Source organism: Vulpes lagopus, chromosome 7 (genome assembly GCF_018345385.1).
Source record: "Vulpes lagopus strain Blue_001 chromosome 7, ASM1834538v1, whole genome shotgun sequence".
NCBI lineage: Eukaryota > Metazoa > Chordata > Mammalia > Carnivora > Canidae > Vulpes > Vulpes lagopus.
The window spans coordinates 128,992,146-129,005,895 of NC_054830.1; the positions used below are offsets into that span (position 1 = coordinate 128,992,146).

Genomic DNA, 13,750 nt, shown 5'->3' on the forward strand with positions numbered 1-13,750 from the left:
CCCATGTGGGGCTTGATCCCATGACCTTAAGATCATGACCTGAGCCGAAATCAAGAGTTGGGTGCTCAACTGATTGAGTCACCCAGGCACCTGAAGTGTGTCCTGATTTTATACTAAAATGTTATTTGTTGTTTCTCTGAAATTCCGATTTAACTCAGCATCTAGTTATTTTTTTCTGGGAACCCTAATTATAGGAGTGAAGGGGTCATAATCAGGGAGGAGTTGCAGTCAGGGGATTCTTCATCTCCTGGGACTAAAAGTTTACTTGGAAGCTGTGGAACAAGTGGTGTCTCCTGGACAACCAACTCCCTGGGGAACTGGGGGAGACCCACCCTTCTGGGTGCCCCTGGCCTTTCACAAGGTCCCAACCAGAGCAGCCTTGGCGCAGCGCCCCCTGGTGCCGCCTAAACCGGCTTCTTGGCCTTGTGAAGGCAGCACATCCTTCCACCTGGCCCAGTCTGGTCTGAGAATGAGGGGGGATGGGTAGCGTGGTCAAGGTAACACACAAACACAGGCATGATGTGCAAAAACACAGACATTTTGACTTTAATAAGTTATAAAATCAAGAAGCCAAATTTTTCTATACAGAAAACAAATGTGTCGATGGCTGTGATCAGTAAGATAAAATGCTGTGACTTGAGTTCAGCACCATGTCATGATTCCTGTGGTGGCTGCCTGGCATTTGGGGGGTAGAGTCTTCATGTTCATCTGGGAAAGAGTGCTACTGAGCACCATTTATAGACACCAAACAAACAAACAACCTTGAAATACAAACAAAAGGCTTACGCGGGAAATTCCATGGGTTTTCCAAAAGGAGATCAGAGCCATGTTCCCAAGCCCCAGCAGGAGTCTCCCCACTAATGAAGCTTCCTGGAGCTGCAGACGGAGAGGACTTCTGATCTCAACACAGTGTTCCAGGACCTCAGCTAGAAAACCTCCCTGGCCTTCAGGCTTTATTGGCCCCCAGACTCAGGACTGTTGCTAGGCTGGCTGTCCCACTGTCCCGAGCTCAGTGGGGATTAGAAGTCTCTCAGAGTCTAATAAACCCTGTATTCCTGAGAGAAACCTTGGCAGATCGTCTGGTTCTTGAGAACTCTGTGGGTACATGGCCCCAGGCAGTGAGTATCACCTATGGGATGGTGTCCATCTCTCTCCTTCCAGAAGAAGACAGGTAACCCTGGGTATGTCCCACCTGGGGCCTCTCCCTGAAGCCTTCCAGCCCCAAGACATGCAGCCCTGCTCTGCTTGGATCTGGGAATGGAGCGTTCCCATCCTGAGGTCCCCAGGCTGCGTAAACTGAGTAATACTCTCTGGTCAGTCACCCTGAGCTTCCTCTGCATCCCAGGACAGACCCAAGCAAGAACTGCCCTAGTCCTTCAGCCTATGAATAGCACCAGCTGCCATGGGTTCAACCAATGAGGGAAAGCCAAGGCATCCATTTCCTGATTACAGAGAGACAGAACTGCAAAAGTGCTGTATACCACATCTGTTAAAGAAGTGATACTATGAGAGAGAGCCAAAAATGTTTTCTCCAGTTTGCTTCTTAGGAACCAGCAAGGCCCTCTGAGACACCAGGACAGGTGTGAGTATGTGTGGGACATGGTGGTAGAGGGGAGGGAGGCCGCTGGGCCAGGCAGAGGTGAGGGGCAGCTGGTTATCACCCAGTGGGGAGGTTCAGCATCATCCCATCATCCCAGATAGCATTCTCACTGGTTCCTACACCCTCACTTTGTCCCTTAGATCACACACAGACACACACCCACATGCACGCACGGAGCAGACAAACATATTTAGCACCTCAGACTCCGTATAAAGTAGCCATCATGCTATCACCCTGAACCTCAGTGTTCCCATCCATATGATGGGGAATCACACAGGAAAGAGTTCTCTAGCATCTGGACTGCTGAGAATACAAAGACTCTAGAACTTTCCTAGGCATGGAAAGCTTAAGAATTACATGTGAGGCTAGGCCCAGCTAAGCAGCTACAGTGTCCCTGGGTTTTGTAATTTGGGCAAGTTGAAGCTACATGTTCACAAAATATCAATGTAGGGAGAGGTGAAAATTAGGCACCATCCTCCCATCCACCCCCACTCCATTTCTCTCTCATTCACAGCTTGCTCACAAAGCACCATTCTGCCGAAAACAGAAGTTGTAAAAGTTTAGAACAGCCAAAGATAAAGCAGATTCTCCCCACTTCCCACCTGGGCTTCCCATCAGAGGCCAGATCTTCCAGTTCCCTGCTGGCACTTCCAAGGCATGGAAGGGGGCTCCACAGGGCTGGACAGGACAAGGCCACGCCCACAAGCAAAGCTGGTCTTTAGGAGGCAACCTGAGCCTGCAGAGCCCCATCTCAGAACCCAGAGCCCAGTCACCCTGGTGGCAGCACCCCCTTGCACCGCTCTGGGAGAGTCACGGGCCTTGAGCACTCACTGGACTTTGCAGCAGAGTCCATGCCCCCATCATCCTTCCAGTGCACTTGGGGAGGGAGAGCCTCCCTGGGGAGCCCTGGGGCCAAGGTGGCACGTGGGCCAGGGTTAAAGGAGACGTGAGAGAGGCCTGAGGGAGCCCAGGAGTGCACCCTGCTGTCTTCTCCTCATGTAGGAAATGTGGCCCACCATTTAGATCTATCAAGTCTCAGTACCTTCCCAGGAAGGAGTGGACAGCTTCAGTCTGGGCATGAGCATCAAATGGGCCAGGTGGCTTTCCTGAAGTCCTACTCCCAAGAGACTGCATCTGGCCAGGCCTGGAGACCACAGGCTGCAGCCTGGTGGCTCTAGAACTCAACAGACCTCCCAGACACCCTGACATATTTTGAGTTGAAGTTTGAGGATTGAGGATTTTTGCACACAGAGCTAGACTTCTACTGAAAGCACACTATCTGGCAGTGGGGGCCAGCTCTCCCAGAGGCAGCAGCAGCTGGAGCCAGCAAGCAGCTCTAGTGGGGGACAACACATCCTCACCACCTGCCTGGCCCTTGAAGTCACTGTCATTCATGTTCACCACCTGCACTTCATTGTGCTCATCTTAGTGTTGGGCTGATTGGTAAATAAATCACTGTTTCTCCTAGGAGTCCGCATGGGGCTTGGGCCTTGGTCTGGGGATTGGTAGGAAACGGCCCGCAGCTCCAGAAGGACTATCACCACCAAGGAAAGGAAGATGGCCAATCACTGCTCAGGAGCTCAGGGCATGTGTCTCCTCTCTCTGGGTTAGCCTCCTGCCCTCCCTCATTCACGGCACTCATAGAACCTCTCTATTGCTCTCTACCCCAACACCTGGTCCCAGCAAGGGACATGGAACATTCCAGAGCTGGCCAACAAACAGATGTGCTAACCTGCTGCCACATGCTCACAACCATATGCATAGATGTATATGTCATTCTCCTGTTTTCTCAAAACCTTTTGGAATCAGAAATTTTTCCTTCATCTCCATGATTTGCCATCCCATGGAATATATCTATAAGCAAGGGGGAAAAAATGCTATTGATGCTATCTTTCCATTTTATTAGAACTTCCCGAGCATTTCTTTCTTCCTCATCTCATCAATGAGCTCTTGGATCCTCTGGTTTCTGGTCTTTTCATACGGGCTCGGTCGTCGAGGGATCAGGTTGGGTGGCTGGACATCCTCGTCCAGGCCGCTGATTTTGTAGGGCACGTCGACGGCGTTGGTATCTGGGTGATCCTCGGTGCTGTTGGTGCGGGAGGCATTGAGGGGCACCCGTGGGGGTGTGCCTGGCACAGGTTGCACCTCCATGACTGGAGTGGGCACTGGGAGGGTGGGCACGAGCTCTTCAATGTCGTTGAGCTTCCCAGGGGGCAGCTCCACTCCGTCGTCTGCATCGGTGAGGTTGTCGTGCAGGTTACAAGACTTGCAGCACAGCCTGTGGTAGCCTGGGATGGAGCAATAGCGAGACAAGACTTCCATCCTACAGAACATTGACTTGTCGCCTTGGCAGCGGCCCTCTGAAAAAGAAAAGTGGGACAAATAACCAAAGGACAGGGTAAGGGGGACCTGGTGCCCCCCAGAGGAAGCAGGAGGAGGCGTGTAGAAGAGCCCAGAGACGGCACAGCGGCAAGCGAGCTCACACAGAAAGTCTGTGTGGTTCTGATGTCAGCAGGACCCGGGGCACAGAGCTGCCTCACAAGCAGTGTGCAGTGTTACCTGCCTCCAGGCAGGCCCCCAGGGTTTTCTGTATCTCTCAAAGTCTGAGATGAAATCGAGGCGTGTCTGTTCTTAGGGAGTGATTCCAGCTTGTCTTAAAGCACGGGACTCCGTCAGATCCCTGTTTGACACCCAAGTGGTAACCCCAGTGAAATTCTGTGGCAGAGTTTGGCCCTACAATAATCTATAAGCAGCAACTATAACCAAACCGAACCTGAAGGAACCAGTGTCTACAACCTGAAAGAACGAATCCCGAAGCCGCGGTCGTGGGCTCACCACGTTCCTCCACGGTGCATTCCCATCCTCACCTGGACGCGTCTCGCTTCCACCTGCCTCCACTTACCCGACAGCCTCGTGTCCTGCCATGGCTGCACCTGCGCCCAACCCTCCACGCTGCGCTCCTGGGCAGCCCCCAAACGGCTCCGTGATCTGGTGCCTGCACACAGGCCTCCCCTCTCCTTCCCGCCGGCGGGCTAGCCTGCATGGCTCCCCGGAGACCCGGCGGCCCTGCGCGCACAGCTCTCTTCCTCGGCCCGGCTCCAGCTCTGGCCGTGGCTGTAGCAAAGTGGACCCCGGCCCTACCTGCGTTGAGGGGCGCCAACCCCCCATGCATCCACATAGGGCTGCTGACGCCCCCAAACTTAACTACTAATAGCCTAGGCTGCCGGGAAGCCTGACCGATCGCCTACGCCACTGGTTAACGCAGATCCTGTACGGTGTGCATACTATCTCCTGCATTCTTACCATACAGTAAGCTGCACAAGGGAAAAACGTTATAGGGAACCGTAAGGGAGCGCTGTGCCGTGTTCATAGAGAGAACCCCACGTGTAGGCAGGATGGGGCAGTGGCTCAGGGTCATGGCAGTCCCACCCACACAGCCCCCTCTTGCTCTTGCTCTGACTCTCCTCGCTGTCTTCCTCCCATGTCTTCCCCCATTCCCTGGCCCCCACCACCTCATTCGACAACACAACACAAAAACTGAGATGAGTTATAAGAATTCACTCAATGGGTCATGTGACAGCAGAACAGGGATGTGGGGTCCCTCATAAATCCCCCTCACCAGCTTCCCTACGGCGTCTCTGCTTAGCCACCCTCTGCCCTCCCCAGCGAGCATCTCCAACCTTCCCTGCACAACTGCTGCCGCGTGCTCCTTTCCCTGCCCGTGACCCCATCTCCTACTGAGAGGAAGGAAGGATTCAGGTGGGAAGGGAAGGGAAGGGCAGCCAGGGCTTGAAACCACGTGAGATGCAGTCACTCTGCGCAACACAAGGTGCTGTCTCCACAGAAACTTCCCGCAGGAGCAGATGAGAGCAGGTGCCCTCCCCTTCAGGAGGTTCTGATGGCACCTGCTGCCTGCCGGCTGCTCCAGGCTATCACCTCCCCTTCCAGGCTGCTGACCTGCATGGTTGGACACTGACCCCAAACTTCCAGAGCCTCAGACTCTAGGATACAATGGCCTGCTCAGACAGGCCACTGTGCCCGGTGGTCCCCAGCGTGCCTGAGACTCCACACATCCCATGCAAGCCCAGGGCCTCTGCTGGCGCCACCTGTCTCACAGAATGGCCTCTGCAGAGCACAAGCCAAACCGCAGGCACCACCCTGCCCTTCTGTCCATTCACCTCAAGTCATAGATGCTCCCTGGTATGTCCATGATACCCTCTCTCTCCCATCTCCATGGGGTTAAGCTCTGCACCGTGATAAGAGCCTCCTTTCTGTTTCCTCAATTCCTTCTCCTTCTTGTCCACTACCCTGCTTTAGTCAGAATGCTGTTTTTCAATTGAAGATGTCCTGACTGAAGCCCTGCATTGCCCCTTGTTGTTTGCAGGGTGAGGATCTGGCCCCTTCACATCTCCATCTTCACTCAGGCCTTGGACCCCCTACTTTATACTGTGTTCCCTCTGGCCACGGGGCCTTTGCACATACTATACCCACTCCCTCTCTCTTTCTTCAGTTGTTCTCCTCCTTGAGGCTCAGCTGAAACCCATCTTCGGGCAAGCATTGCCCACCTACCCTTGGGAGGTCCTCCTATTCCCAGCACTCTATCCCAGTTGGCAAGTTCACACTTTAATTATTAGATAAGGTGTCTATTGCCTGACTGTTTTCTGGCAAGTTCCAAAGGGCAGAGCCTTAAGCTATATTTGGACACCCCTCTATCCCCAGAGACGAGAACAGTGAATTGGAGGATGCATAAATATATAAATATGAAAAAGACACATGTGAATAACTGAAGAAGTTCAAAACAGGGAAATTATGGAGTTTAAAATAGGAACATGACAAGTGAGGACACGCAGAGGCATGTACCACTAGAGGTGGACCTAGCTTTGGCTCTGAGCTTCTAAGTGGCCCAAATAAGGAAACATGCCTGAATGCATGAGCTCCAGCGTGAAACGATAAATCAGCTCAGCTATGCAGGAAAAGCTCTGGCCTTCCTAGCCTAGAGACCGAGAAATAGGCTCAAGATGTGGAGGGGAAAATGTGTGTGGCCGTGTGCTAAAGGCCGATTCTGGAAATCAAACAGAAAGATCCTGAGGCGGGGCTTTCAGGGTCTAAAAACTTGTAGAATGTTGTCTCAGAAAAAATCTTCGAGATGCCCAGTATATGATACAGAAGACCCTGGAGTGGTCCTGTCTGAAGCGTGGAGCGCTCAGAGCCCCACCTGCTCCCTTCCGCACTCCCTGGCCCTCCTCCCCTTTCTGGCAGCCTCCAGGTGACTGTGTGAAAACCACTGATCACACCCCTCCAGAGACCCAAGGGCACTTGTGATGACACAAGAAGCGGCGTCTCCCTGCAGGCTTTGACCATTGGGGTGTGATGGAGTGGAGGCATGGGCCTCGACAGGACAAGGATGGAGCCTTGCTGGGAGTGGGGTCACCCCTGCTACAGACCAGTGCCCCTCCTGTCCCCTGTACCTTCTCCTTCATGCAAATAACAAGATCTCTGGGAAACCTCTCCCTGGGGTTGGCCTGCTGTGCCATGTGGGCCAAGTCTGTGCCTCCACCTGGTTTTGTAAAGAAGGTTTGACTGTTACTATTTGGCCCTTTAAGGAAAGTTTGCAGACCCGTGGTCAGGTGCTTGGTGCTGTCCCAGTGCCATGATCAGAGCCTGACACAGAAAGCACTGGACAGATGTCCCTGAACACATGGGCAAGTCAGGAATAAGAGTCCATCTCCCTGCTACAGGCAGGTGACAGCCGGTGGGCCAGGCCCTGCATCCTTTGATCAGTGGCTACATCGCTTTAGGTTTTTAAAAACGAGAATGAATGAACAAATAATTAAGAAAGCCACGGGCCAAGAGCTTGGGTATGCTAACACCAGCCTAGACAAATTTCAAAGTCATCATTCCCAACCACTCTTCAAGATACCAACAATTGGGTATGTTTAAGTTTTATTGCTGAGTAGAGCCTTCCGAGATGAAGGGAGTTGTACCACCAAGGGCCCCTGATGTGTCCAGAGGCGCCGACTGGTAGAGGATCCCTACACCAAGAGAAAAATTCAGTTTCATAGTACTTGACCTTTAGCTACTTCCAGTAGCAATGAACTAGTGAGATCTGCCTTCCAGCAAACAAATCACTGAGAGCAAACCCATTCTCACAATTGAAGCCATTCGCGGGCCGTTCCCACAATCTTGGCTCAGCCAAATATCACCCGTGTTCTAACTTTGCCCACTAGTTTCCTCCTTTAAATGAGCTCCTTTTTTTAAACTTAAAATTTATTTCAGAAAAATACTTTACACTACCACCATTCACGGGAAAGTAACGGCAGGCAATAAGGGTGACCCTAACAGAACACAGACAGGTTTTAAGTTGAAGTTTCATCCCTCGAATGCCAGGGAGACACTCCTGCCTGCACGGCTCCGAGCTGCACAGAAGCAAGCAAGCAAGCGAGCGTGGGGGAGACCTGGCCCCTTGCCCAGGGAGGCTTCCTCTCGGGGTGCCATGAGGGGTAAAGGGACTAGGGAGGGCTGCTCCTAGGAGCTCAGACCAGGTTTATGCACCACCTGAAACCTCCCTGTCTCCCACGCTTCAGGAAACACTGGGATGGAGGAAACTGGGTTCTTTTTTCCCTCAGTCGAGCCTCCTGAAGCATTTGACCCTCCAAAGGTCGTGCCACAGCATAAAGAAGCACAGGACCCCTGTCAGCCCATGCCCTGGTGCCCAGTGCCCAGTACCCAGCTGGCCCCAGGTGTTGAGAGCCTGCCTGCAGCTCTGCCCTGGGAGCCCCCTCAGCGGGGATTCCTTCTGGTCCGTCTGGGCAGCAACACTGCATGGATGCAGCCCTGTCAGGGGATGTTATTTGAGTCTCCTGTATCCCTTGAGCCAGGATTCCTCTCCAGGACCAGAGCTCGAGACAGGGTGAGCTCAGCCATGCTACCATGACCCCCCCTTGTAGGCTGGCACCTGGGGCCTGGCCCTGTGCCCCGAAGCCCATCTCCATGATGCCAGGTGGCCGCATTTCATCCTTTCTCATGGTCTTCCTCCTCCTTGGCATGGGATCCCCTTTATAGGAATGGGAGGAGAAAAGCTCAGCAGCAAGAAGGGCCCTGTTGGGCCCTGACTCCCTCTCTGGTCCTGACTTGCTGTCAGCCAGGTGAGCAAACACACCAGGCCCCCTGTGGCTTCTGAGGTGAGGCCTCAGGAGACATGGGCAGGCACTGCTGAGCACATGCTCACATGAATGCACACACCAGGTCCCCAGAGCCACTGCCGCTTGACCTTCTCCTGACCAGAATCCCCTCCCCAACCTGGACCAGACAGGCACCTCCCCTCCCTGGATAGGTAGCCTAAGGCTGAGAGCAGTGCCAGCAGCCAGGGCAGTGGCCCGATGGTGGCTCAGGGCACAGTGACCAGGACCAGCACTGTCTGTGCTACTGACCCCACATTCCCACTCCACTCATCCCAGAGAGAGGGAGAAGCCCACTCTGGGTCCCGTTCTTGATGGTAAAATCTCCACGTGTGAGGAGAGAACCCAGATGGTCCCACAAGAGGCTTGTTTAGCACAAACAATTCCAAAGTCAAAATCAGGATGAAGTGTCTTCATGGGCTGCTGTCAGATTTTGAAAAATGCCTGGGGAAGGGGAATGTCCCCCAGTGGGGGAGGGGCCTACATATCTACATTGGGCAGCGGGGTGGGGGGAGGTGGTGGGCAGTAGTCACATTTGCAGCAGAAACCCAGTCACTAAGGAGACAGAAGGGACCAACAGCTGGGCAGCGCCGCCAGCCGCGCAGGTGAAGAGAAGGAGCCAGCAGCATGCCAAACCCGAGCACCCAGTTTCACGGAACTTTTATTGACTTTATTTGTGGGATGCATGACAGGAAGTCTTTCCATTGTTAGTGAGGAGAAAAGGTCATTTCCACAGTCACTTTGGCACACACTAAAGTTGTCTCATAAAAACACTGGAAAAGCGACAACAATGGGAACCTATGTATTACGTCATCAGATGCGTACAAAACGCTAATAAAATTTCCCTGATAAACCAAAGTGCATACAGACAGAGAGCACGATGCCCAGGACCGTACCGCACCTTCCCAGAGGCAGAGTCACTTGCGTGGCCTAATCAAAGTTGGAAGTTAACAGTCGTGAGAATTAGTACGGGTGACACATCAAGTATTTACATAACAGTAGTCAGAGCCAGGGAGGAGGTGGTGCGCAGCAAGGTGCTGTTAGCAGGTGGCACGGTGGAGTGGGGCTGCAACAGGGGACCCGGGGCACACAGGCCCAGCGTGCTGCCCTCTGTGTAAGGCAGCGCCGTTGGTGGGGGTGGGGGGAGCGCCCGGGAGGGGGCTCGGCAAACAGTCAGTGCCCACGGGCTGCGGGGCCTCAGAGGGGTATCCTGTCTGCAAAGCAGAGTGGGCTGGAGCCAGCATCCCCAGGGCTCCCCGCTGCACAGGCTGCCAGCTGTGAGAAGCCTTGGATGAGCCCGATGGCCTCCTCCCACCACCTACCCTGGGCGGTGCTGCCCCGCCTCCCACCTGGATCATACCCCGCTCTGAAGCTGGACTTTAGCAGCCAATTCTGTTACCTTTCAACTTTAAGGCATTTTCTACAGTTTTATCTAAGCAAAAAAGCAATAAAAATTGAGGTAATTCTGTAGTTGTTCACACTGGTAGGTGGCCACATCCACTCAGACAGTCTCTCTCTCTCTCTCTCTCTCTTTCACTCTCTCACCTCTATGGATGGGGTCATGTGCGCACAATGAGAAAAGGCCATTGGAGCTAATGGACAAGAGAGTGGAGGTGGTGCTGTGTCCCAATGTCCCACTGGAGGGACACATCCTCTGCTGCCTCCATCTGACCCGAGCCCCCAAGGGGACGCGGCACGGGGGGTGGGAGTGGGGGCCAAGGGCTGTGGAACTTGGATGCAAAGGCCACAGGAAGCAGGCCACAGTCACACAAGTCAGGAAGACGCACTCAGCACAGAGTCAGCAGCAGGAGCAACAGCAGGGGCAGTTGGGGAGCCCCTGATGCCCGCCCCCCGGAATCTGCATGCCCCAGACCCCCTCTGGCCTCGCCTCACTACCGGGGCAGCGTTTGAAAGGGGATGGGTGGGTTCCCTCTTGACTTCTAACCTGAAGCTCCAGCTTGGAGGGATGTGGCCCAGACAAGTGGTCACATCTGCACTCTGGCTCTGACCCCTCCAGCACCAAGACAGATCTTTGCCCCTTTACACGCCATCACCAACCAGGTCCCGGCCCCCCATGAGAGGCTGGTGCCCCGGGGCCATGCCTCCGCGAGGTGGGCCCTCCCAGCCCAGCGGCGGGTAGGCGCCAAAGGAGACAGCCGAGCACAGCGGCCCGGGAGAAATCAGATTCAACCGAGAGAGTGCTCAGGAAGAGTCAGGGAAGTTTTCCATAGAAAGAGAGGAGGGAAGCCCATGGCAAGCTCCACAGAGTGCAGGGCATGCACTGGAGGGCAGAGGCAGAGTTATAAACGGGCCGGTTACTTGACGAGGTCTTCTGGACTGGCAAGTCGGGGTCCGGTCGGGACAGCCACTGAACCACGTAGCTCTTCTTGGAAGGATCAGAGATGTTTCCTAGAGGAGAGAGGTGGGGCTGTGGCTGCTGAGGCCCCACGCTGAGCTTGCACCCACCACCTCCGGCATCCCAGGGCAACAGGAGGGCTCTGACTCCCCAGCGTGGCATTTGAGGACCCTCGGGACAGACAGGCCCCAGCGGCCCAGTACAGGGCCACCTCCTGCCCTCCCCCACTGCCATGCCTCCTGGGTCCTGGCTACTAACTACTCAGTTCGAGGCCCTGCCACGCCTCCTCATCTTTGCACTATTCCCAGCACTCCCCACTCCCTGCTCCCCAGGAACATGGGGAGCAAGTGCATCTTGGATCTATCCCCCTGCCAGGCTGGGTGGGCACATCTGACCTCCCTGAACAACCTCCACAGTAGATGGAACTCAGGGTGGGGTCTACAATGCAGAGTATCCCAGAATCCTAGAGTGGGATTTCCTGGGACCCAGAGTGAAGCACGTCTGACCCTTGGCAAGGTGTCTGCATGCAGACGGTGTTCTGGCTGAACTCTTCAGAGGGCACGAGGCCCTCCCTGCTCGCATGGGCACCCCTATACATACAGGCACCCCCTGCCTCCGTGGGAACCCCTATACATACAGGCACCCCCTGCCTCCGTGGGCACCCCTATACATACAGGCACCCTCTGCTTCCATGGGCACCCCTATCATACAGGCACCTCCTGCTTCCATGTGCACCCCTAATACATACAGGCACCCCTTGCTTGCGTGGGCACCCCCAATTCACAAGGCACCCCCTGCTTCCATGGGCACCCTCATTCACAAGGCACCCCCTACTTGCATGGGCCTGGGCACCCCATCTGGCTGAGCCTCACCGTGTGGTCACTATGAACCTGCTTCTGTCTCCCAGATCCACGGTGAGCAGTCCGGAAGGCAGTCATGGCTGAGTTCCTTCTATTATTGACTAGAAAAGGTCCCAACCCTTGGCTTCTCTTTCCAGTTCACAGATGCTGGGTCTGGCCAGTTGTGGGGAGAGCTGCCTTTGCCCAACCCAGCCCCCCTCGCCCTGCGCCCACTGTACACTGGGAGTGGGGGTAGCAGATGGCTTACGGGGACAGGGGCCCGGCCTGCAGATCCTGGCTGTCTCAGGCCGCTCCTCCCGGCAGATCCCGAAGCTGTCATCTGCCGTTCGGCAGAGCACTGGCCGCTCCTGGGTGCCATTGCCACAGGTAACCGAGCACTGCAGGTGGAGAGTCACCAGTTAGGGCCCGCCTCCCGTGGTCAGCTGGGACTGAAAGAGCTCCCCACACATGTGACCCTATAATACGTGGAAGGCGGTGAGGGGCAGAGGGAAGAGTACGTGTTAGAGGCCTGTCCTGCCTTGCCCAGCCTCAAGTGGCCACCTCGATCTCCTGAGGCTCTAAAGAGGGGATGCACATGCCTATCTCTTTGAGTTCCTATGACTTAGAGCAAATGTATAGGGCCTGACACTTCTAGGTTCTCAGTGGGCATCTCCCTTCTCTGGCCGAAGGAAGCCCACCTAGGGCCCAGGAAAACCTGCTGTGCACTGGGGGCCACTGGGAAAGCTCTGACTGAGTCCAGGAGGTCTTGCCAGAGGACCCCTGAACACAAGGCTCTATGCTACCAACACCCTCATTTGCCCCTTCAACCTGGTGCCCCCTCTGCCTCACGGCATGGGGACAGATCCAGAGCTGTCACACCCACACTCCTGGCTTGGCTCATGGCTCAGCACAGCCCCGCCAGGAGAATATCCAAGTCCTCACCTTATATATTGCAGAAAAGGATTACCTCAGCAGACCTGGGCTGCTCAAACTCCACATGGTCCCAAGGAAGGCCTGCTTTCAGGACCAGTGTGGGGGAAGCTCCTGGGGATCAAGCTCATGGAATGTTCTGTTGGGGAGAGTGTGTCTGCACACCTGAGGCCTCGAGTCACCCTGCACCAGCCTGTCCAGGCAGCTTATACCAACAGTGTGATTGACGTGAGTACCTGCTTCATCACTAGTGTCCAGCACACACAGAAGACCCTGGACCCCCGGCTCACATGGGCTTCTCGGGTTGGCAGTATTTCGTGTATGTCCTCTCACTCTGTTGCTGAATCAAGTGTATCCCTGGGAACCCACCGGGAGGGGAAGCTTGTGCCTGGCTTCCTCTGGGCTTTACCATGCACTTTCCCCCTTTGCTGATTCTACTCTGTGCTTTCATTGAAATACACTGTAATTGTGAGTACAAGGACTTCCAGGGAATCAATGAGCCTGAGGCTGGCCTTAGGGACCTCAACCCCCCAGGCCTGTGAGCTGGATGTCAGTGATCATGTCACCTCAGCCCTACCCCCTGGACTGTTCCTCCAGCCCTCACTATTCTTCCCAGGCCAAGTACAAGACTTCCATTGCTTGTATTCCCTCCTGTCAGCCTAGCTTGCCTTCCAGACCACCCCTCTGCCCTCAGGGATGACAGCCCAGGCTGCCTGTGATTTCCTAGGACTCCAGGCTTCTGTAGCAAACGGCAGCCTCTGCCCTGCAGAATAAAGACATGTTCTATTTGTTTTCTCAAGGGAATACTGACTGTGGCCTGACCCACAGGACGTGGCCTGGGCTGGGA

At 54.8% G+C, this 13,750-nt stretch overlaps 1 protein-coding gene across 1 annotated transcript in view; it reads right to left on the reverse strand.

Moving 5' to 3' along the window:
• Positions 1-517: 517 nt before the first annotated feature.
• ADAMTS2 (ADAM metallopeptidase with thrombospondin type 1 motif 2) overlaps positions 518-13,750 on the reverse strand; it is a 231,809-nt gene continuing 218,576 nt past the window's right edge. Inside the window, exons 20-22 of the mRNA XM_041761970.1 lie at positions 12,242-12,371; positions 11,098-11,187; positions 518-3,960 (exon numbers count right to left, since the gene is read on the reverse strand). Coding sequence (XP_041617904.1) covers positions 3,503-3,960; positions 11,098-11,187; positions 12,242-12,371 — 678 coding nt within the window. The 3' untranslated portion in view covers positions 518-3,502. The remainder of the gene's footprint in view (positions 3,961-11,097; positions 11,188-12,241; positions 12,372-13,750) is intronic.